The 21,424-nt window shown below is 65.7% G+C and overlaps 1 protein-coding gene across 1 annotated transcript in view; it reads left to right on the forward strand.

Moving 5' to 3' along the window:
• Positions 1 to 21,424, forward strand: part of BAHCC1 (BAH domain and coiled-coil containing 1) — a 76,555-nt gene that overhangs the window by 43,373 nt on the left and 11,758 nt on the right. The window contains exons 4-15 of the mRNA XM_077833773.1: positions 2,303 to 2,425; positions 3,442 to 5,163; positions 6,143 to 6,248; positions 7,167 to 7,375; positions 7,827 to 7,985; positions 8,140 to 8,330; positions 8,669 to 9,029; positions 10,239 to 11,018; positions 15,181 to 15,356; positions 16,099 to 16,235; positions 16,635 to 16,763; positions 21,253 to 21,367. Of these exons, the coding sequence (XP_077689899.1) occupies positions 2,303 to 2,425; positions 3,442 to 5,163; positions 6,143 to 6,248; positions 7,167 to 7,375; positions 7,827 to 7,985; positions 8,140 to 8,330; positions 8,669 to 9,029; positions 10,239 to 11,018; positions 15,181 to 15,356; positions 16,099 to 16,235; positions 16,635 to 16,763; positions 21,253 to 21,367 (4,208 nt within the window). The remainder of the gene's footprint in view (positions 1 to 2,302; positions 2,426 to 3,441; positions 5,164 to 6,142; positions 6,249 to 7,166; positions 7,376 to 7,826; positions 7,986 to 8,139; positions 8,331 to 8,668; positions 9,030 to 10,238; positions 11,019 to 15,180; positions 15,357 to 16,098; positions 16,236 to 16,634; positions 16,764 to 21,252; positions 21,368 to 21,424) is intronic.

The following is a 21,424-nucleotide window of genomic DNA, read 5'->3' on the forward strand; positions in this document are numbered from 1 at the left end:
CACTGCTGCCAGTGGCAAGGGATTCTGGGTAACCGGAGAGTGCCGGGCTGAGCCCACTCTGCTCTGCCCCTGAAGCTGGGTGAGCCAGAGCTCAGGCCCCTGGCTCCCTGAAAATGCCCCTCCCTCACCACTGCACCTGACACCTCAGCCAGGGGGAGGTGCCCTGTGGGTACCTGGGTCCCAGAGGGCAAAGGGAACCCGCCCCCAAGGGGGAAGGACTCCCTGCCTGCTGGCCATCTCTCCCCCAGCTCTGCTGGCTGAGCACAGACATGGGTGTGGATGGGAACGTGACCTTCCGGGGCCTCCTGGGTGCTGGGGGAGGAAGGCACCTGCCCCTCAGTTACAGCTCGGTACGGCCCCTCGCCCAGGAGGGGTGATCCACCCACCGGGCGCCGAGCTGCAGCCCTGGTACCCAGCGCTCGGGGCTATTTGAGCAGGGCTTAGACCCCTTGCCATGCATTGAGTTTGGGCCCCCACGACTCCCAAAGCAGGTGGGTGTCTCGCCGGCTGCGTCCGTGTTCGTGCACGTCTGTCAGCGTGAGCGTCTGCGTTCATACGTGCATGGTTCTGTGTCGATAAGCGCGTGTCAATGTCTGTCTGTGTGTGTGCACGTCTGTCTGACCCAGCCGTTCACAGCTGTCCCGGGACACGGGGTTCCCAGTTCTCGGGCAGGGTACTCGAGGGGGCTGGGCCCTGCACAAGATTCGGGGCCTGCACTGGCCCCCGTGCGAGGACACAGCACAGAAGCCTGGCCGGACTGGGGGTGGGGTGGGGAGAGACAGGGGGTGACAGCATCTGGGCCTGAGGAATTGACAGACTTTGTTGACTGAAATGAGGGCCAGTAAAACTTCTAACAGCAGCTAATGAAAGAGGGACAGCCGCAGGGTTTGCCCAGCCCCGCCCCGTGGCACAGCCCCTGGAGATGGCAGGTGCAGCGCGGGATGAAGGTGGCATTGGAGCGGGCAGAAAGGTGCCCTCGACGAGGCAGTAGTGGATGTTATCAAGGGTCCTTCTGACTGGGGCCAAAGGGAAGAGCTGCCGGAGTCAGACGGGGGCTAACAGGCCTCAGGCTGGAGCAGAGCCCCCGTTAGCTCCATGTGGAGGCTGCGTGATTCTGCCTTTGCTGTTTCCTGACTTCGCTGCTTTCTGGGCTCTATGCTGCCCGGGTTTGGGTGCGGCCTGGGCTAGCCAGCTGCTGCTCGTGGGGGTGTAACGGGCAAGATCCATGGGGCTGTCACCACGTGGGGAAGAGGGGGTGCTCTTGGCCTAGCAGTGAGCGCTGCAGTGTGCCCAGAGTCTAACGAGAACTGCCCAGCTGCTTTGGCGGATCACACAGCCTAGCTAGGGTGGAGTTGCCCCGTGCCAGGGCCAGCCACAGGGCTGGGTGGTGCCGAGTGCTGAGGGCTACGCAGGGCTTGAGTGGTGCCAAGGGTCTGTGCGGGCACAGGTTCTGGTGCATGGAGAAATACCAGGTGCCCCGTGCTGGTCCCTTGGCCTTGGAGAGCACGGGGAGGGCACAGCACAATCCCCCGGTACTGAGGCACTGTCCAGCTTGCAGGGGCAAGTGCACAGAAGCCAGCGAGCTGAGCAGTCATGTGCGTGCCAGCTCGCTCCCCCTCTTGTGAGGGCTGCCAGGGCGCTGGGCAGACGCGCCAAGAGGAGATCGGGATGGGCTAGCGCGGGGGGGGGGGGGTGCATTGTGCAATTGCAGATGCACTGACCAGATCTGCCCCCGCCACAAGACTGGCATCCGGGGGATTGATTGAAGCACAATGGGACTGTGTCCTCTCCGCTGGCTCTCTCCTGCCTTGCCCCCCGCGTCACCCCAGCACCTGCGCACGGGGGGGGTTGCGCGCAGGGGGCCCAGGTGCGAATGGCGGGGAAGAGTGTCATGTCACCAGCGTGCGCAGCTAAAGGCCCCAGGGCGATCTCCCGCCGGCCGGAGCTGGGTGGGGTGGGGTTGTCTGACTGCTGGCTCTGTGGAGAGCAGGGACTTGGCTCTGGGGGCCCCGTTCAGAGCCCTGACAGCAGCAACCCGCCCAGGGAGAAGGGCCAGGAGCCTGGATTGTCCATGCAGGCTTTGGTGTTCCTGTGGCCCATTTGGAGGGGGTGCCCAGATGCTATGGGGATGGGCAGCAGGGCTAAGCCTTATGACAGAAGAATGCACGGGGGGTGGTGGTGGTACCATTTACCGAGGGCGTCCCACTGGCCTGCGCGCGAGCACCTGTGCTGTGCTCATGACCTGCCTGCCCGTCTGTGCCCCACCGTGGGGCCGGCTCACTCGCTCGCTCTGTCTCCCCAGCTCCGGGGTACCCCAGGTTCTCGGGGAGTCTGGCCTCCACTTTCCTTCCCATGAGCCATTTGGATCACCATGGAAACAGCAACGTCCTCTACAGCCAGCATCGGTTCTACGAAAGCCAGAAAGGCAGGTACCAGGAGGGGCTGGGGCTGGGGCAGGGTCCCCCAGCCTGGAATCTGTGCCCCAGTGGCCGGGCTCCTGGGCCCCAAGGCAATGGGCGGGAAGGGGCTGCCGGGGTGCCCTGGGAGGGGACCAGCCGAGCCCGGGGGGAAGAGGCAGGAAGCCACCTGGAGTTCTTGGCACAAGCCTGTGCCCCGCGAGAGCTTCCTGCTGGGGATTTGGCCCACTGATGCCGGTGGAGTGGGGCTGGTTACCCCAGCTGATGGAGAGATACCCCCGGTCCCTGTCTGGAGAGTCCGGCCCCGGCATGTGGCAAAGGAAGGGCCAAGTCCCCCTCGCCCCCTGGCCGTGGCAGGAGGGGGCAGCACGCAAGCCCACACAGGGAGACGGCCTGGGCAGAGCAGGCCGTGGGTTGGTTTGCGATGCCCCGGCCCAGCCCTTAGCCCTGTGCTGGGACGGAGGATCGAGGGATTTGGGCAACAGGCTGGTTTTTTTGAGGCGCTCGCACCAAAAAGTGGGGAACTTCTGGTTGGGGGTGGGGCGATTTGTGGAGGTGCTGGGCGGGGGGGAGGGTGGGTTAATGGAAGTGGCAGTTCTGGATTGGGAAGGGTGGGGGTGCTGGGGTGGGGAGGATTGGGGGACTAAGGGGGCTGGGATGAAGGGTGCTGGGGCGGGAAGGGCTGTGGGGCTGGGATAAGGGGGTGCTGGGGGGAGGATTAGGGAGCTGGGATGAAGGGTGCTGGGGTGGGGAGGGCTGGGGCCAGGAGGCTGTGGAATGCGGGTGCTGCCGGGGTGGGCTCCAGCATCGCTGAGGCGACTGCCATGACGCTGAGACGTCGAATGCCTCCTGTGGGCGAAGGGGGCTGCAGCATAGTGCAGGGTCAGCGGGGCCTGGTGGTGGGCGAGCGCTGGGGAGAGAACCAGCGTCCAGCCCAGCCAGGGCCGGGTCCTGGGCCCCGTGTGGAGGCGGGCACCCCTCGGTGCAGAAGGCCCCACGCTCACCGGCTGCATTTGCCCCCCAGATAACTTCTACCTGCGGAACCTGCCAGCCCAGCCCACCCTGCTGTCAGCCAACCACAACTTCCCCAGCATTGCCCGGGCAGCCCCCGGCCACCCCATTGGGTCCTGCAGCCGTGACCGCGAGGCCAGCCATGGGCTGAAGAGCCACAAGGAATACGACCGCTACCTCCTGGCCAAGGAGAAGGCGGGCAAGGGGGAGGCCAAGGAGAGGCTGGCGGAGGAGGACGTGAAGGAGCGGCACAAGTTGGTGCTGCCCATGACGCCCGAGGGGCACTGCAAGGAGGGGGTCCACCAGAGGAGCTCGTGCGAGAACCGGGCCAAGCACCTCAACTCCTGCCTCCTGAGCTCCAAAATGCTCAATGGTGACGCCCACAAGGCTGTGCTGCCCAGCTGCACGGGCGGTGCCCTGCCCCGGCACGCCGGCACCGCCATGGCCCAGAGCCGCTGCCCCAAGGACATGCTGAGGTCGGAGCGGGAGCTGGCTCCCCACGAGTCGCCCCAGCCCTACAGCGAGTGCCTGGAGCGGCGTCAGATGCTGCACCACTCGGTCTCCTACACCGTCCCGTCCAGCCTGCCCGCCATCCCGCCCCCACTCAGCACCTCGGCCGCCACCTTCCCCTGCCTGCAGCTCCACTCCGGCCCCGACGGGCTGTGCCCCTTGCAGGACAAAGCCGGGCGCGAGTTGAAGCTCAGCGGGGCCACGTTCGTGCCGTCGGTGGGACACTTAACCGACAAGAGCAGGTCTTTCCAGGTGGCGTCCGAGGCCTGCAGCCTGGAGCGCGGCGAGGCCAAGGAAAGGCACGAGATGGGCTCGGAGCACACGGGCGCCTACAGCAACTCCTTCCACCATCTCAAGGTGGAGGGCAAGGCGGAGCGGAGGCTGGAGTGGGCGCAGAGCTCCAACGCCCGGCTGAAAGGCCTGGAGTACCTGAACAGCGGCGGCTCCGAGGCCCCCTTCCCCAGCCTGCCCCAGGCACCCAAGGGTGGCCTGGAGAAAGGCAGCTACTTCGAGGTGGCGCCGTCTCAGGACTGCTCCCGCGCCAGCCACCAGGACGCCCTGTGCGTCAAACTCAGCCAGTCCTGCTGCACTTTAGACAAGGGCTCCAAGGACTGCCAGGGCCAGAGCGTGCAGAAGGTGGCGCGGATACGGCACCAGCAGCACGTGCCCCCGGAGCTGGAGCTGGCAGGGAGCGGCTCCGAGGCCAGGAGGAAGTCGATGGGCTACAACGGAGCCCCCCTGCCCCCCTGGGGCATGCAGGGGCAGGGCGCGCCCATGCCCATGGGCGAGGAGAGGAAGAGCTCCTATCTCGACCCCTTCAGCACCAGTTTGCAGCAGGCTGCATTGATGACTCAGGGCTCGGTGCTGAGCCAGGACATGCAGAGCCCCCCTGACGAGGTGTCGGCCATGAAGAACCTGCTGAAATACAGCAACCAAGCACTTATCGTGGGGCAGAAGGCTCCCTTCGTGGGGCTGGGCACCCTCAAGGGCAGCTGCGCCCAGCAGGACGGGAAATTCCCGGTGGGGAAAGGGCAGCAGGAGCTGGAGCGGCCGGACTGTGCCCGCAGCAGAGACCATGAGCTGGCCCACGGGGAGGGCGAGGTGCGGCAGCCGCCCGTGGGCATCGCTGTGGCGGTGGCGCGACAGAAGGACACGCTGAGCCGGCCGGAGCCCTCGTATGGCGCCAACTCCAGCCGGCAGGGCCGGGCGACCGTGGGCCTGAAAGGTAACGGGGCCAGGCCAGCCACACGCCGCCCCGGGGATGGGCAGCCCCATGCCTGGGAGGAGCAGCAACGGTGGGGGGTGTCCGCAGGGCCGGTGGTGGGGGGAGGGCGCTTCCCAGAAACCGCGAGCATCCGGTTCTTATTGCCGGCCGGCATTGCCCCGAGTTCACGGCCCCCGTGCCTCTGCCCGGAGCCCCACTGGGAGGGGCATGGCCGTCCCCAGGGGAAAGCACTGACAGGCCAGGGAACCCTGCACTCAAGCCTGCTGCCCCCTGCGGGCTGCACAGTCCCCTGGGCCCCACCCATCAGCCCCTCTCTCTGTTTTCCTCCCCCAAAGCCCAGTGTCACCCTCGGCTGAAAGCCCCCCGCTATTCCATCCTGAGCCCTCCCCACCAGTGCTCTGCCAGTCAGTGTATGCCCCTCAGCCCCGACCCACAGCCCCTGTTAGCCCAGCCCTACCGGTGGCCCCTCAGTCCCAACCCGCAGCCCCCCCATCCAAGCCCTGCCCCCCACACTCCTTCCACTGCCCTTCAGTCCCAACCCACAGCCCCTGCTAGCTCAGCCCTGCCCCACACAGCCTTGCCGGTGCCCCTCAGTCCCGACCCACAGCCCCTGCCCACCCCAGCCCTGCCCCCCCCACCTCTTCCAGTGCCCCTCAGTCCCAACCCACAGCCCTGCTAGCCGAGCCCTGCCGCGCACAGCCCTGTCGGTGCTCCTTAGTCCCATCCTTCAGCCCCACCCTCAGGTTCCCAGCCCTGTGCAGTGTCCTGTCGAGAGCGCCTGGCAGCCCCAGCCGGGGGGTGAGATGGGCACAGGCAGGGGCAGGCTCAGACCCCGTCATGTGTGTCCTGATGAACACGGGAACCCAGGGCGAGAGGCGCGTGCCTGGCCCGCACCCTGTGCGGGGGTGGGGACGGGATGAGGGATTCTGTCCCTCACGTCTCTCTCTCTCTCATCTCCCTCTCGCGGGGTGTCCTGTAGCCGGCTCAGCACGACCCATGCACGTCATCGACCTGGAGGCGGAGGAGGAGCGGAGCCGCCTGTGCGAGGAGCGACTGGGGATCACAGGCCGAGAGCTTCTTCTCCAGTAAGAAGCCAGCGTGCCCTGGCACACGCCGGCAGGAAACTCAGGCTGGCTGGCCTCCCCCACCCCCTCCGGGGCTGCCCGGATCCCACGTCCCCGGTATTTCTCTGCCCTGGGTCTTAAACGGGCCATGGGTGGCCCCCAAGGCCTCTGGGTCCTGGCTGGAGCAGGGCCAGTAACGGGCTTGGGCAGTGGGTGGGTGCCGGAGGGGGGCTAGGCTGCGCCAAAGTCTCTAGCTTCATTCTACAAACCATGGGCCCAATCTGGAATGGTGCAGCATGCTGGCAGCTCTTGCTGGGGCCCAACGGTGCTCAGCCCCCCAGGATTGGGCCCGTTCGCAGCTGCAAGGAACAAGGGAAGGAGGCAGCAATCTCAGAGCTGGACGCAAACCCTGTCACTCCCAGACCCTGCAGCTCCGGGGCTGGGCAGCACAGGCCAGGGGTGCAGGGCACCAGGACACCCGGGTTCTGCTCCCATCTCTGCCATGGGTGTGGCCTTGGGTGGGGGTCTGTCGGCCCCCCCATTTCCCACCTGTAGAGCAGGGGTGGGGCGGACCCTCCCTGGGAACTGCTTTGCCCCTGCTATGTGCATGGAGCCAAGCGCATGTCTCTGGCTCAGGGCCCAGCGTGGGACTCACATGGCAGCTGGCCCAGTGCAGGCGCCTCGGGCTGGTCCCATCCTGGCTAACGAGGCAGAGGGAGCCCAGAGCCGGCTGGACAAGTGACCGGCATGGTGCATGCCTGGAACCATGCCTGGGGGCAGCCAGGTGCCCGCGTTGTCACCAGGCATCTTGTCTCTGTTTCCAGCGATGGGGGCAGCTGTGGGCAGAGGTGGGGAGCAATGGGCACGGTTAGTACAGATGGCTCCAGGCCGACCTGTGGCCCCTCTCACCCTGTTCTGTGTCTCCCCTTTGTTTTGCAGGGAGAACAAAGACCTCGTGGACTTTGCCAGGATCCACCCATCCAGCGGCTGCCCGGGCGATCTCACCCCCCACCTCATGATTGCCGGCGGCTCCTCCCTCCAGGCCGGCCAGTTGGGTGGGGACCCCGCAGCCCACGCACACCCGGCCCACACGCACTGGCTGCCCCGGACGCGCAGCCCCTCCATCTGGATGGGGGGACACTCATATGGTCAGTGCAGGGCGTGGCCAGCTGGCCGCTGCTGGGGAGACGGGGCCCCTGGCTTCGCTCCAGGTCTTTGGGCCCATCTGGGCCCTGGCATCACGGGGGCTGGGCATGCTGCCAGCCACACACCTCTGTTGGCGCCCCTCAATCCCCTGCTGCACCCGCCCTGGCCTCCTGTTCGCAGGCACTGTGAATCGGAGCCAGGGCTCGCTGGGGTTAGAGTCCTCCAGACTCCTCCGGCTCCTGCTCTAACTCAGCTCCCAGCAGCCGTGGTCTGGGCGTCCCAGCTGCCCCACGGAGCCTGGCGCGTGGCCCGGGGGCTCGCTGCCCGGCCCGGGTCTGTCATTGACAAGTCCCTGAGTCTGGCCATGGTGCCAGCCCTCTAGAGTGGGTTGCTGGGAAGGTGCCTCTGGCTACACCAGCCCCTATGACCCTTCTGTGTTTGTTCCCTCCACAGGCATCAGCCACCCGGCCTTGCATCAGAACCTGCCGCCCGGCTTCCCTGCCTCCATGCCCAGCACCATGCAGTCCGTGTTCCCCCTTCCCCAGGACCCCCCAGCGCAGCTGGTCATCCTGCCCACAGAGCCGTCACCCCACGGCGCCCCCCACACGCTGGGTAAGGGCAGCCGCCAGGGGAGACGCTGCCCCCTGCGAAGCGTGGGCCCAGCGCCTGGCTCCCTCTCGCCCGGATTCCCTCGGCCAAGGGCTCGTCGGAGAGGGGGGCATGGCTGGGCTGAGGCGCTGTCTAACCCCCTGCTCTCTCTCGGCAGCTGATGTTATGGACCAGGCCTCGCTGTGGCCGCCCATGTACCCGGGCCGGGGCCCCAGCTCCCACCTGCAGCACGCGGGCCAGCTCCCCGTCTACTCGCGCTCGCAGTTCCTCCGGCAGCAGGAGCTCTACGCCCTGCAGCAGCAGCGGGCGGCCCAAGCCCTGGAGCTGCAGAGGCAGTCGCAGATCCAGGTGGGGGGCAGGGGGCCGGCGGGGAAGGGTGGGGGGGTGTTCGGAGGAGGGAGGTGCAGGTACACGGCTCCTCCCAGCCCCTGGCGGCCTCACGCCTGGGGAGCCGGCACTGGGCAAGCCAGGCTGGGGCCATCTGGTCTCTCTGGGGTGGGTGTCGGGCTAGGGCGTGAGGCCAGTTTGTCTGGAGCATAGGGCTGGGTCCTGGGGCTGACCTGTCTGGGGTGTGGGGCTGGGACTAGGCCCTGGGGCTGACCTGTCCGGGGTATGGGGCTGGGCTGTGGGGTGACCTGTCCAGAGCTGGGCCGTGGGGCTGACCTGTCTGTGTCCTTGCCCCACAGCGGAAGGCGGAGGAGCAGCCTGGTGAGCTGGAGGAGCCAGGCCACGAGAAGCCCCTCAAGCCGTCCCACAAACCAGTTGCCTTAACGCCCCCCACCAAGGGCCTCTCCTCGGCGGCCCCCTGCCCTGCCAAGCTCTCACCCTGCTGCCACTCGCCCGCCCTGCGGCACCCATCAAAATGCCCCTCGGCGCATCCTGCCGCCCCCTGCACTTTACCCGTCTGCCCGGCCCCCAGCTCGGCCATTGCCCCGCGCTCCCCGCCCGCCAGCCCCAGCCCCTCGCCCAGCAACAAGGGCAACGAAGCAGAAGACAAGCGGGTGGAGGGGCAGCCGCCCAGGGGCTACCCCAAGTCGCTGGAACCAGGTGGGAAGCATGCTGGGGCTGGGGTTGGATGGGAGCCATGGGAGTGCCGGGGCCTGAGTCCTGAGGCAGACAATGGGGCCAACCCCATTCGTGTGCCTGAGGGCAGTCCTGTGGGGTGGGGAGCTGGGGCCTCTGGCCGTGGGGCGGGGGGAGGCCATGCTGAGGGCCTGTCCCAGCCCTGGCCAGAAGGATCCAGCCTTGTCAGGACAGCAGCTGGGCATCGTGGTGATGAGGCCAGTGGGGTGGGGGGAGCTCAGGGCCACCGGGGGCAGGATGAGGTGTCCTGGTGGCCCTGGTTCTCCATGCTGGGATGGGTGGGGTGGGGGGCGTTTGGCAGTCAGCCCTGTTTGTGGGAGAGAAGCCTAAGGGGACATGTGGGGCGTCCGCGAGGCCAGAGCCTCCCCGTCCGGTGCAGCCCGCCATGGAGTGGCCCAGTGCCCGGGCAGGCAGAGGGGCTGGAGTTGATTGGTGCCCGCTAGGGATCTGGCCCCAGGAATCCACCAGGCGCTTGCGGGCCGTATGTGCCTCCCACTGCCCGAGCTTCCTCCCTGTGCCAGCCGCTGGCCCTGCCAGCCCTCAGACAAGGGCATTTAACTTAGCTGGCATCACCGCCAGCATTTACATTGGAACCGTGTGTTGGACGAAGCATCTGGTCCCAGGGTTACCATGGGGACACCCGCCAACAGGGTTAATGGGGCTCGGTGCCTGGACTGCAGCCATCTCCCCTTCCCCAGCACCGGCTAAGGCCTGCCTGCCAGGCCAGAGGATTGGGGTGGGGAGCTCCGGCCGGGAGCAGGCCGGGCAGGGGGTGGCCTGGCCCTCCTGAGGGGCTACCTGGGATCAGAGGGGCCTATCGAGTCATCCCACGCACCCCCCTTGTCCCAGCTTGGGAGGCACAGACCTGGCAAACGGGTGGGCCAGTTAGACACGTCCCCTGGGCCCCTGGTGGCTCGGGGCTGGGGATCCCAGGCAGGCAGACACCAGGCGCCTCTGACCAGCTGGCGGGCCCATGGGGCTGATGGGAGAGGGCAGGGGGAACATCCAGGCAAGGGCCTCAAGGGTGGGAGACCCCCAGATACTGAGTAGGGTGGCGGGGGTCAGAGCCCTCTCCTGGAAAGCGTTGGGGATGGGGTTGTGGCTGGCCCCTGGCGCTGTGGGGTGCGTGGTCCCCTCCCCTGCCCTCACTGACTGCTCTGCCTTGCCCCACAGACCTGCCGCCTGGATACAGCTACCCCGCCGTCAGCATGGGCTACTCCTCGCCGCTGGCCGTGCACGCCGCCGAGCCGGCCGACCCCGACACGATGCAAAGCGTCTCCCCGGCGGCCGAGCCCGAGCAGTCCCGGACGTTCCCTCCCACGGAGGAGCCGTGCCGGGCCAACGGCGCGCTAGAGGAGGCCGGGCGGGCGGCGCAGGGTGCCACGGCCGAGCCCAAGGCCCAGGCTGCCATGGGCCAGCATCTCCATCACCACCTCCTCCTCCTCCCCCCGGGGCAGGCCTCCGGGGAGCTGGTGGGGGCAGCGTCAGGGCGGGGCCCGGTGGCGGAGCTGGGAGAGATGCCCTACGGCCCAATGCTGGGGGGGCCCAGCTTGGCCTCGGCTCAGGGAGCTCCGGAGGAGAGCAGGGGCCTGGAGGAGCAGCCGGGGGCAGCGCAGCTCACGGGGGCACAGGCAGGCCCCACCCCGAAGGCCTCGGAGGATGCAGCCGGGGAGGAGCACGCGGCGGGGCGGGAGGCCGGCTGCGAAGAGGAGCAGGAAGACGACTCCCTGAGCCTCCTGCGGGCGGGCAGCGGCCTCCAGGGCTCTCTGAGCGGGCTGGACGCACTGATCATCGCGGGCATCGACCTGGGAGACCTCCCGGCCCCGAGCCCACCCAGCGTGGCCCCCCCAGCGGCTCCCCCCTCGCCCTGTCCATGCAGCTCAGGGATCACCCTGCTCAGCGAGCTGGCCGACCTGGAGCTGCAGCGGCAGAGGTGTGATGCGGCGGTGGGAGGTAAGGAGCTGCCACCCTCCTCCCGGGCCTTACATAGGGCCCCTCCCTGGGCTGGGAGCCCCCCCATTGCAGCCCCTGTGCGCTCTGACCCCTCCACTCCACAGGGTGGGGATGGCATCGGGCCAGGTACAGTGTAGGGTTGGTATGGGGTGGGGTGGGTGCAGTGTGGGGTTGGCACCGGGCCAGGCAGCTGCAGAGCAGGGTTGGCGTCAGGACGGGTGCAGAGTGGGGTTGGCATTGGGTGGGGTGGCTGCATAGGGTGTCAGGGCGGCCACCGCGGGGCAGTGGCCCAGTGCAGACAGGCACCATCCTGGCTCTGAAAAGGCGGCAGGGGCTAGTCCCTGGGGGCTGGCTGGGTCGATCCAGCTCCCTGGCTCGCTAGAGGCAATGGAGACCCCCGGCTACCAGCACTGCCAGCTCTGTTGCCCAGCACAAAGCGCCAGCACCCTCAGTTCTCTTGGGATGTTCATTTCCCCACAGGCCTGGGTTATGGGGTGCAGAGAACCTGGGGGGCATGGGGCTGGGATACCGGAATCACTGCCCTCAGCTGGGGAGACCCTCTTCCCCCAGCCTGCCTGGCCCCCCACCCTGTGCTCGCACGCCTGCTCCTCAAGGCAGAGAGGGGGCTGGAGAGGGAGGGGACTGAGCCAGCTCTGCTTTCTGCTGCCAGGGGGAGGCCCCAGAGCTTAGTGTCCCCCAGATTCCTCCCCAGTCCACATAACTCCCCCCCAGTCCTTTGCCTTGGTCTCCTCCCCCTGCTGGGGATACCCTGGGGTTCTTGGGGCGCTCAGGTAGGGAGCAGGGAAAGCACACCTCCCCCTGCCCGGGCCAGACCCAGCCAGACCAGGGGCGGGGTGTTAGAGCAGCACGTGGGCATCCCTGCTGGAGGAGGTACACACGGGGGAAGGATCACACCCAGAGCCCAGGGGGCAGCCCCTGGAGAGAGGTGAGGAGCCAGGTCCCAGCATGGCCCTGCTCTGTCTTGGTAGTGCCCCCTACCTGGCCTGGCCCTCAAGCCCTTGTCCAACTGGTTGCCCTCTGCCCGTCTCCGGGCCCGTTTCCCCCAGACATAGGCTGCTCCCTAGCGGACCTTGGCCGAGCGGCTCCATGTCCCATACAGGCAGGATGTGGCTGGGTCCCTGGCATGCCTCTCGGGGCGTGCAGCGAAGCAGGTGGGTGGCTGCCCTGCCAGATGCCAGGGTGCTCTGCGTGTAGGAAAACCCCCCGCAGAGAGGGGTCTGCCTGGCCCGGGTGAGCTGCAGGCTGTGTTTGGAGAGCGGCAAATGCGCAGGTCACTCTCCAGTCACCCAGAAAGGAGAGTTCACCGCGGCCAGGCACCCCCATCCTGCTCGCAGTGGGCACAGGGGCAGCGCACCGGGGATGTCCCCTGGGGGCAGGAGTTGGGAAGGTGGTGGGGTGCCAGTCTTCAGGTCCAGTGTCCCTTCTCCCCTGACACCTGGGATTCCTGGGCTCCCTGCTCATCCTGGCCCCTCGCTGCCAGGCCAGGGGGGTTCCTGAGCCAGGGCTCTGGGAGGAGGAGGATCCGAGAAGGGGCACCAGGCTCTGAGCAGAAGGAGGAACCCCCTGGGCATGGCCCCAGTTATATGAAAAAAAGGGAAGGGAGTAGATGGCCCCCCAAAGCCGTTCCCATCTCTGAGCCCCAGGGAACAGACTTGGGGGAGCATCCTGTCCTGAGGATGGGATTTTCCCCACTCTAGGGCTGGGGATCCTTTTGGGGACCTGGGTGTCCTGGCAGGAACAAGGAAACCCAAAACCCCACTGCAGCAAGAGCCAGGGCAGGGAATGGGCACTGGAGTGGGAATGGGCATCAGAGGGCAGGGAATGGGGCATCAGAAGGCAGGGAAGGGTCGTCGGAGGGCAGGGAATGAGGCGTTGGAGGGCAGGGAATTGGCACCCAGCACACGGGGGTTTGGCCACAGGACGCAGCGCTTAGGGTGCAGGGAGCTTGTCGGGACTTTGTCTCTGGGATCTAGTTGTTTATTTCCTTAAATTCTAGAGGTAGAAAATCCCCGAACTCCTGCACCATGCGGAACCAAAACAACCCAGCATCACCCCCCACTTCCCCTGCCCAGCTGTGTCTGGCCTGGCCCTGGTAGATACAGGTTTCCTGGAGAGCACAGGTGGGCCAGGCCTGGGTCACCAGATCCCCACTCCAGGGCTTTGGCTGCTGCTAGCAGCTGAGGTTACTGGGGGCTCCACACCCACAGACATGGCCCCCCAGCCAGCCTGGCCCAGTCGTCCCGCTCACACGGCCCCGCGCCACGCCACGGGCCCTCCTAGCCCGCCGTCACTGCAGGGCTATAAATAATCTTCTGCTGTGCACTGACGGTTCTCCTGCCTCCCACAGTCGTTCGGCCAAGGAAAGTCTGTTCCTTTCATCTCTGCTCAGACGGTTACTGTTCCCAGAACCCGCCCGCCCTGTGCCCGCAACGGAACGGAAACCGCACGCAGGCATTCCCGCCTGCTCCCACTGTCACGCCATGCACACGCGCCCACCCGCCTGCACGTGTCTGCACCCTCCCCATCAAGGCCACACTGTCACACGCACAGGCGTGCTCAGCGTGCCAGGCCAGCAAACCCCTGCACGCGTGCACGGGTCCTCGGCAGGAGCATACCCGCAGTACGCCTTTCACACAGGCGTGCTCAGCGTGCCAGGCCAGCAAACCCCTGCACACGTGCACGGGTCCTCGGCAGGAGCATACCCGCAGTACGCCTTTCACACAGGCGTGCTCAGCGTGCCAGGCCAGCAAACCCCTGCACACGTGCACGGGTCCTCGGCAGGAGCATACCCGCAGTACGCCTTTCACACAGGCGTGCTCAGCGTGCCAGGCCAGCAAACCCCTGCACACGTGCACGGGTCCTCGGCAGGAGCATACCCGCAGTACGCCTTTCACACAGGCGTGCTCAGCGTGCCAGGCCAGCAAACCCCTGCACACGTGCACGGGTCCTCGGCAGGAGCATACCCGCAGTACGCCTTTCACACAGGCGTGCTCAGCGTGCCAGGCCAGCAAACCCCTGCACACGTGCGCGGGTCCTCGGCAGGAGCATACCCGCAGTACGCCTTTCACACAGGCGTGCTCAGCGTGCCAGGCCAGCAAACCCCTGCACACGTGCACGGGTCCTCGGCAGGAGCATACCCGCAGTACGCCTTTCACACAGGTGTGGCCAAAGCCAGCGTCACTCGCCCAGCCGCGCACGGAGCACACAGCTTTCCCCATGCTGCCCGCCATGTGTGCACTCGCTTCTCGTACACAGCCCATGCCAATCACACGCACACGCATGGGCGCAGCCGTCCTCACTGAGCCTGGCTCCTGAGCCCAGTCGATGGGCCAGACCCTGGTGCTGAACCCCCCCTGCCTCCGGCATCATGCTGTCCCTGGGCCTTGTCGTTCCAGTGATCCAGCACGGGACCAGCCTGGGGAGAAGCTATGTTGCCTTGGGCCCTGGGGAACCTGTCCTCTCCCGCCCCCGCTGCACCCACGGGACCCTGCCCCCTCCCCACCAGCCACACCCACGGGACCCCGATCCCGCACGCCCCCCCCAGCCGCACCTGCAGGACCCTGCCCCCTGGAGCCTGTCCTGGGATAAGGCCTGGCTGGCTGCCCCCCACATCCAAGCTCTCCCCCAATTCTGCCTCCCTCTGTCCCTCCCATAGCCAACCCTGACTCCTGCCTGCCATCACACAACCTTTGGCCTGGAAAAGCCCCCCGCCAGGTGGCTGCCAGGACCCTCAGGCCAAGGTATTTGGTGTCCCTGTAAACTCCCCTCGGCTGGATTGCTGCTCGGTATGCCAGAAATAAACAGCCGCAGAGTGCCAGGCTTGGCCCGGGGCAGGGAGCCAGGCAGTGGGCAGTGCAGGGAGGGGAGGTAGCCAATGCCCATGGCAGAGGTTCTGGAGCCTGGTGCCCGGGCCCAGGGCCCATCTATACCAACTGGCTGGGTCTGCCAGCAGGCGCTGACATTCGGGGCGGCAAAAGGCCCTCGGGGGCTGGACCCCACTTTGTGCTCCTTTCCTGCTTGGTGCTGCGGGGTGGGCTGGTGGGGTTGTTAGCTAATGAACTGAGTGCCTCTGAGACAGCGGGGAGGGCTGATCCCTGCTGGGGGGCAGCTCTGCTTCCCCTGACCTCTCCGCTCCCCACAGCAGAGGACGAAGACTTGGTGGCCGTTAACCTTCGGAACCTGGCGACCATTGCTGCCCTGGTGGAGGCGGCCGGTGAAGAGAGCAGCCCTCCCTGCCTCAGCCCCCTGGCGACCCCCCTGGCCCCCCGCACACGGGGCCTGCGACGGAAATACACCTGGACTCCCAAACCCAAACCCGTGAGTGCCAACCTTGCTGCCCAGCCAGTGCTGCCCCCCCAGCCTCTGCAGTACATGCCAGGGCCCCCCCGAGCCACGCGCCAGCCTGGATTCCAACCAGCAACCCCTAGGGAAAGGCCCCCAAGCCCTTTCCCCTCTCTGAGCCCCAGGGCCCCATGGCGGCATCTCTCTCTGCTCCTGGGAGCCCCGTGTTCTCTCCCCCAGCCTCCCTTTGGCCTCTGGGGCCCTGGGCCCACCGACAGTCGAAGGGCCCACCCAGCGTTTAGTCTGGGGTTGCCCAGGGCCCTGCCCGGCTCCTGCCACACTCCAGAGCTAAGTGCGTTCCCTGGCACATGGGGACTCCAGGGCGCTCCCTGTCTCGCCAGGGTCACCCATCGGGCTCCTCCCTGAGGGGCCCAGGTGCCTCGCCCTGTTGGGACGATGAGAACTGGAGCCATGGGGACCTGCTGGCTGGGAGGCGTGGCCCGTCCCTGACAGATGGATCCCCCCTTGCACCTGGGATCCTGGAGAGAGGGGCTGTCCCAGCTGCAAGGGGAATGCACCCGGGCTTCTCCCCACCGGGCAGCCAAAGCTGCTGCTGCCCTTGGCCCTTTGCTGGGCTCCAAAGGCCGGTTCAGGCAGAGAAGGGGGGCCAGGCTGGTGATGCCAATGAAGGGAGCAGCTGGGGACATGATGCCTGGCCGCCCAACCTGCAGGCCCTTGGCTCTCCTGCCTCACGCTGACGCTGGGCCTGCCCCGCCAGGTCTGCCCCCTGAAGGCCGCCATTGAGCAGCTGGACACGCAGGAGGTGGAGATGCGGCTGCGGCTGGCGGAGCTGCAGCGCCGTTACAAGGAGAAACAGCGGGAGCTGGTGAAACTGCAGCGACGGCATGACCATGAGTACGTCCCCCTCTGCGCACCCCTGCCCATTGGCCTTTTAAAGCCCCACCCCCTCCCACAGTGACAGCAGGGCATGGGCCAGGAGGCCAGTCTGTGAAAGGGGCAGGGGATGGGGTGTGGGGTAGGTGGGGCGGAGCGGGGGGAAGCCGGCACAAAGGAAACACTGCCTGGTGTTCCAGGAGGTGTCAGAGCCCCAAGGAGAACCTGTAATAGCAGCAGAAAAACAAGGCAGGAGAAAAGTCACTGGTGTGATGAGTTTGGGGCCGTTCTCAGCCTACTTCATGCAATGATCCAGTCAGTGGAGAAGACTCAGGAGCTCAGAGCAGAGGGCAGGTAGGGGGCGAGTTCTCAGGGAATCTCCTGGCATCACTCTGCTTTTGTTGTGGCTGGTGCCCACAGGCACGACGAGAGCTCGCGGAGTCCAGCGCGGCGCGGCCCGGGGCGGCCGAGGAAACGGAAGCACTCCAGCACCCTCGGCACCTTGCGGCAGAACAACGCGCTCAGCAGGGCTGACGGCAGGAAAGTCAAGTGAGTGACGCTGCGTGTGGTGCTGTTCGGGGAGGGATTATGGGGCTATGCCAGCAGCTGGGGCCCCTGGCTCTGGGGGTCGCTCGGCCCCAGGAAGCCCTGTGCTCTGGCTCCAGGAGGTGTGCTGCATACGTTGCCTTGTGGCATGCGAGGGTGGGGGCTCATTCCCCATCCCCGGCATGGTAGATGTGTCTCTGGGCGCCCCTGCTTGGCTGTCTTAGCGAGCCCCAGGCTGAAAGCCCCCAGGGCAGAGAGCCCTTCAGGGCCTGGTGGGGGCACGCCGAGTGCTGGGCACTGCCTTGTGTGTGTGTGGGCCTCAACTGGGACTATAAACCTGCGGCCCCCTGCACTCGGCAGGAGCATGTCCTGGTGTCCTTGCTCTCCTTCCTGCTTCTGCGTCGCACTGCCCGCCTCATGGCTCCTCATCCCCAGAAACGGCAGTGTTTTGGGGGCAGGAGATGCGGTCACCGGGTGTGCAATCGGCAGAGCGCGCTGGGATCCAAATGGGGCTGAAGAAAGGGCTGGCTGGCTGCAAGGTTGGCTTCCTCCTTCCTCTCTATACGGCGTGCTCCCTCCCCAGCCCATCGCCGAGCCGAGCGGTTCCGACTTGCCTGCACTGTTCCAGGGAGCCCCCCTGCTTCGAAGGGGAAGGCAGCGTTGCATAAAAGCCTCTTTATCTGTGCTGTATAAAGTCATTGGTCACGCTGCAGTGCTGTTCATTGCTGCTGGCGCTTTATTATTATCCATTAGCCGCCCGGCGCAGTCATTCTCGCACTCACGGGCCCTGTATAATTGTCCTTCTCTGCTACAAATTGCCTCTCCCGGCAGGCCCATTTGCATAAATCCTCCGAGCTAGTCCAAACATGACTGGAGTGTGTGCATGCCGTGCATCAATCCTGATGATTTGGTAATAATAGTTAAATCTGTACTAAATGGTTCCTTCAATTAAGACAGAGAAAAAAAATTAATCTCGAGGTTTTATGTCACAAAACATTAGCAAATGGAGTGAAGGTTAGAGTTAAAAAAAAAAAAAAAAAAAAGCAGTTCGTGTTGGCTTAGGGTTGCAACATGGCTCGACCATATGGCTGGTGGGAATTCTCCTGGGCTGTTTGGACAACTGGTTTTGCTCCCTCCGCCCAGTCCAGGGGAAAGAGGAGAAATCTCCCCCACCCCCATCCTCAAAGCTCTGCAGCCCTCAGAAAAACAGTACGCTGAACACAGGGCCAGCTCCCTGGGAGGAGAGTCCCACCCAGAGACACCATGCGCTGCCCGACTGGCACCGCTGGAGTGCCCCGCCTGTCAGCCCCGCACTGCCTGTAGCAGGTCTGTGTCCTCTGGTGACTGGAGAAAAGGGCTTCCAGGCTCCTCCACAGATACCTGGGCTGAGCACGACTGCCCTCGTGTGAGAAGCCGGCCAGGGCTGCCCGAGCTGCCAGCTCTCGGGTGCGGAAGGAGGGGCAGAAAATACCATGGTGAGGCCCAGGCCAGGGGACTGGCACACCTGGAAATTCCTTCCCAGCTCCAGATCTGGCCACTTCCCTCTCCTGGTGCATGGGCCAGAGTCACTGGAGCTTCTGCTTTCCTGGAGTTGCTGATAAAGAACCCAACAGGAACCTCAGATGGGTCTGTGCCATTTACCCGGGCGGTGGCCAGACGAAGGCGTGTTCCTGCTGCTCATTGCACACGCGTGTGCTCATACACACACTGTCCTGCACGGATGCAGCCACACAGACCGGCACACTCACGTACGTGTGCTCCAATGCATACCCATGGACATGCTCATCCTCACACAGACACGTCTGTGCTCCAGTGCACACACACAAGTGCACAATCACACACCCCTCCACTTGGCCAGACCCGCCCACTGCACACAGCCAGGCCCCATGTTCATGCGCCCACACACGGCCTTGCGGCGGACTCCCTGTGCTCACCCCTGCACTCTGCACACCTGCGTGCTCTGCACCCATCGTGCTGACACCCCCCAGCTCACACACTGCTTGTGACCCTGTGTGCACGCACATCTTTGCACAGATGCCCCTGCCACATGCACTGGCCCCGCACCCCAGGAAATCTGCCTCTGCAGGCTGTGAGTCTGCAGCCCCACACACAGGCCCTGCCCCTTCCTGTGTGCCACATGTGGGATCTTGGCCACAGCCATGAGACAAAGGCTTCTCCAGCAGCTGCAGCTCTGGCCCTTTGGCTGCTGTCCTATCACTAACATTCCTGCCTCCTCAAGCTCCCCACGGGCGCAGAGCTGTCTGAGCAGAGATGCCTCCCAAAGCCAGACACTCCCCTGGAGCAAAGCTGTGGCCTTGGGCCGTGGAATCTCCTCACAGGGCCCTGTTCCTCCCTGGCAGGCCCAAGGGCCCCGGCCGGTGACTTGGGGAGCTGGGAGCATTGCTGCCTCCCCTCCTGGCTCTCTGGTTAGCTGGGGATTCCCTCCCTGCTGCCTGGAGCTGACACTGGGTGCTAGGGTCACCCAAGGGCGCTGGGTCAAAAGGTTGAGTGGAAGCGTCAGGCCGTGCCAGAGGAGTGTGAACAGGAGCTGCCTTGTGGTTGCGGGGCCAGGGGACAGCCTCAGACCCTAGCCAGGAACGCCAGAGCAGGGGAGCAAAGTCAGCTTCCCTGGAGCTTGGGGCTCAGCACCGCTCCTGGCATGGAGGGGCTCCAGGTGCCAGACCTTGGAGCAGCGAGATGCCCTGGTTTGGGGTGGGCAGCAGCGCTGGGAAGAAATGAACAGGGAAGGTAAATTAGCCCCATTTAGGGAGCCCCGGGTGGGGGCATTCTCCAACACCCACCCCTGGGCTTGAAATCCCGGTGGGGTGGCCGCTCCAGCTCGTGCCCAGATGCACGGGCAGTGCCCGCAGAGCCGCAGGCAGGGTTGTGGAACCGCCAGGGTGGGCACTGGTGTTTTTTGGGACCCAGGGTCTGTCCAGCTGATTGCACAGTGGGGATGGGGGGGCGTGGCTGGTTCTGGCACCCTGACCCACAGCGTCTCTGTGTGCTGCTCCCCGGGAGGTGCTGTGATCTGCGTGCTCGGGAGGAAGGGGGGGCTGATACCCACTGAACTTGCTCCACTTGTGACCTGCTTCCCATCCCAACCCATCCCCCACCCCCTTGGGCCCAGCTGCTGCTCCCTGGCCCTGCCTGGTTTTTACTGCTGTCTAATGACTAAAGCAATTAGTCAGTAATAAATGCCCCCAGCCTCGGGAGGGCAGCACCTGTGCATCTCCCACAGTCTTCGGGGGGGTCTCACCACCCCCCCGCTCACCAGTGGCAGCACTGACATCCTCAGACGGGACGGGACGGGCCAGCCCCACGTGGGAGCAGCCTTTCCCCTGCCAGCCCCGTGCCCATAAAGCGCCCTGACAGCTGGGGATGGCCATTCATTTTTGGTGAAAGAGGCGATTGTCCGTGGAGCTGGTTCCCCCCCCCCCCCCGCCCCGTATTAATTAGCTCCAGCAGCAGCCGCCTCACGGGCTCTGGAGGAATGTGGCAGGAAGGCACAAAAGCCCAGGAATGTCCCAGGGAGAGGACTCCCTGCCCCCAAAAGGGGAGCAGTTGCGGGGTAGGGGTGCGGGGGGTAGATCTGGCCTGCCCCAGCTGCGGCCTGCATTGTGTTCATTGTTGGGTGGGGGGATCCCAAAGCAGCCCATCCCCCACCCCCAGTCCCCAATACATCTGCCAGGGAAGGAAAGGGCACAGGGCCAGTGCCAGGGAGGCTGAAGGGTAATAACACTTCGCATTGTCTGTGCAGCCTCTCAAAGGATCTCAAAGTACCACAATGGATTTTGCCTCCCAGTTCCCCTCTAGGGGTGCAGAGACGTCACAATAGCCCCATTTTATACAGTGAGAAACTGAGGCACTGAGAGACCTGGCATCTTGCCCCCAGTCGCATCGCTGGGACAAGAACCCAGTGCCAGGCCGGGGTGGGAGTTTGGAGCCGCTCTGGTTCTGTGCTCCAGCATGGACCTGGCTCATCACCAGCTGTTTGTCACGGGCCTTGGCTCCATAGAACATGGCTCTGGGAAAAGGGGCCGGGTGGAGGCAAGGCAGATCCCTCCCCCACCCCGCTAGGCTGCCTGGTGCTGGGTGCAGTTCATGGTGCTGCTCAGGGCCCCAGGCTCAGTGGTGTTGCTGGGCTAGGAGCATTCCTGGGAGAGTGCTTGGCTGAGGGAGCTTGGGAGGTCAGGCTCTGCACAGGGCCACAGGGCCTGGCAGTGGGGCTGACATTGCGGTGGAGGCTGGCTGGGATTCCTGGGGCAGCCGGGTGGGCGGCAGGACAGGGTTCCTGAGGTGGGGCTGGCTGTGGGGCGGGGCTCCTGGCAGGGTGGGACTGACGGCGGGGTGGGGTTCCTGGCAGGCTAGGGCAGACGGCGGGGTGGGCAGGCTGGTGGCGGGACTGGATTGCCGGCACCCCGGGACAAGGCCCGTGTCTCAGCGGCTCTGCCTGCCCGGTGCACTGAGGGCTGCTCTCCCCCGCTCACAGGGCCGTGAAGACCAGCCTGTCCCTCCTGTGCTCGGAGCTGCGGAGTGACGGTGAGCCCAAGAGGAAGCGGAGCAGGATCGCTGAGGCGACCTACAGCGGCCTCAAGGGCGCCCAGGTGAGTGTCTGCTGCTGGCAGGCTCTTGCCGGGAACAGCCCCACTGGGCTGGCTGGG

The sequence above is a fragment of the Eretmochelys imbricata genome, chromosome 14, assembly GCF_965152235.1.
Source record: "Eretmochelys imbricata isolate rEreImb1 chromosome 14, rEreImb1.hap1, whole genome shotgun sequence".
NCBI classification, from domain to species: Eukaryota; Metazoa; Chordata; order Testudines; family Cheloniidae; genus Eretmochelys; species Eretmochelys imbricata.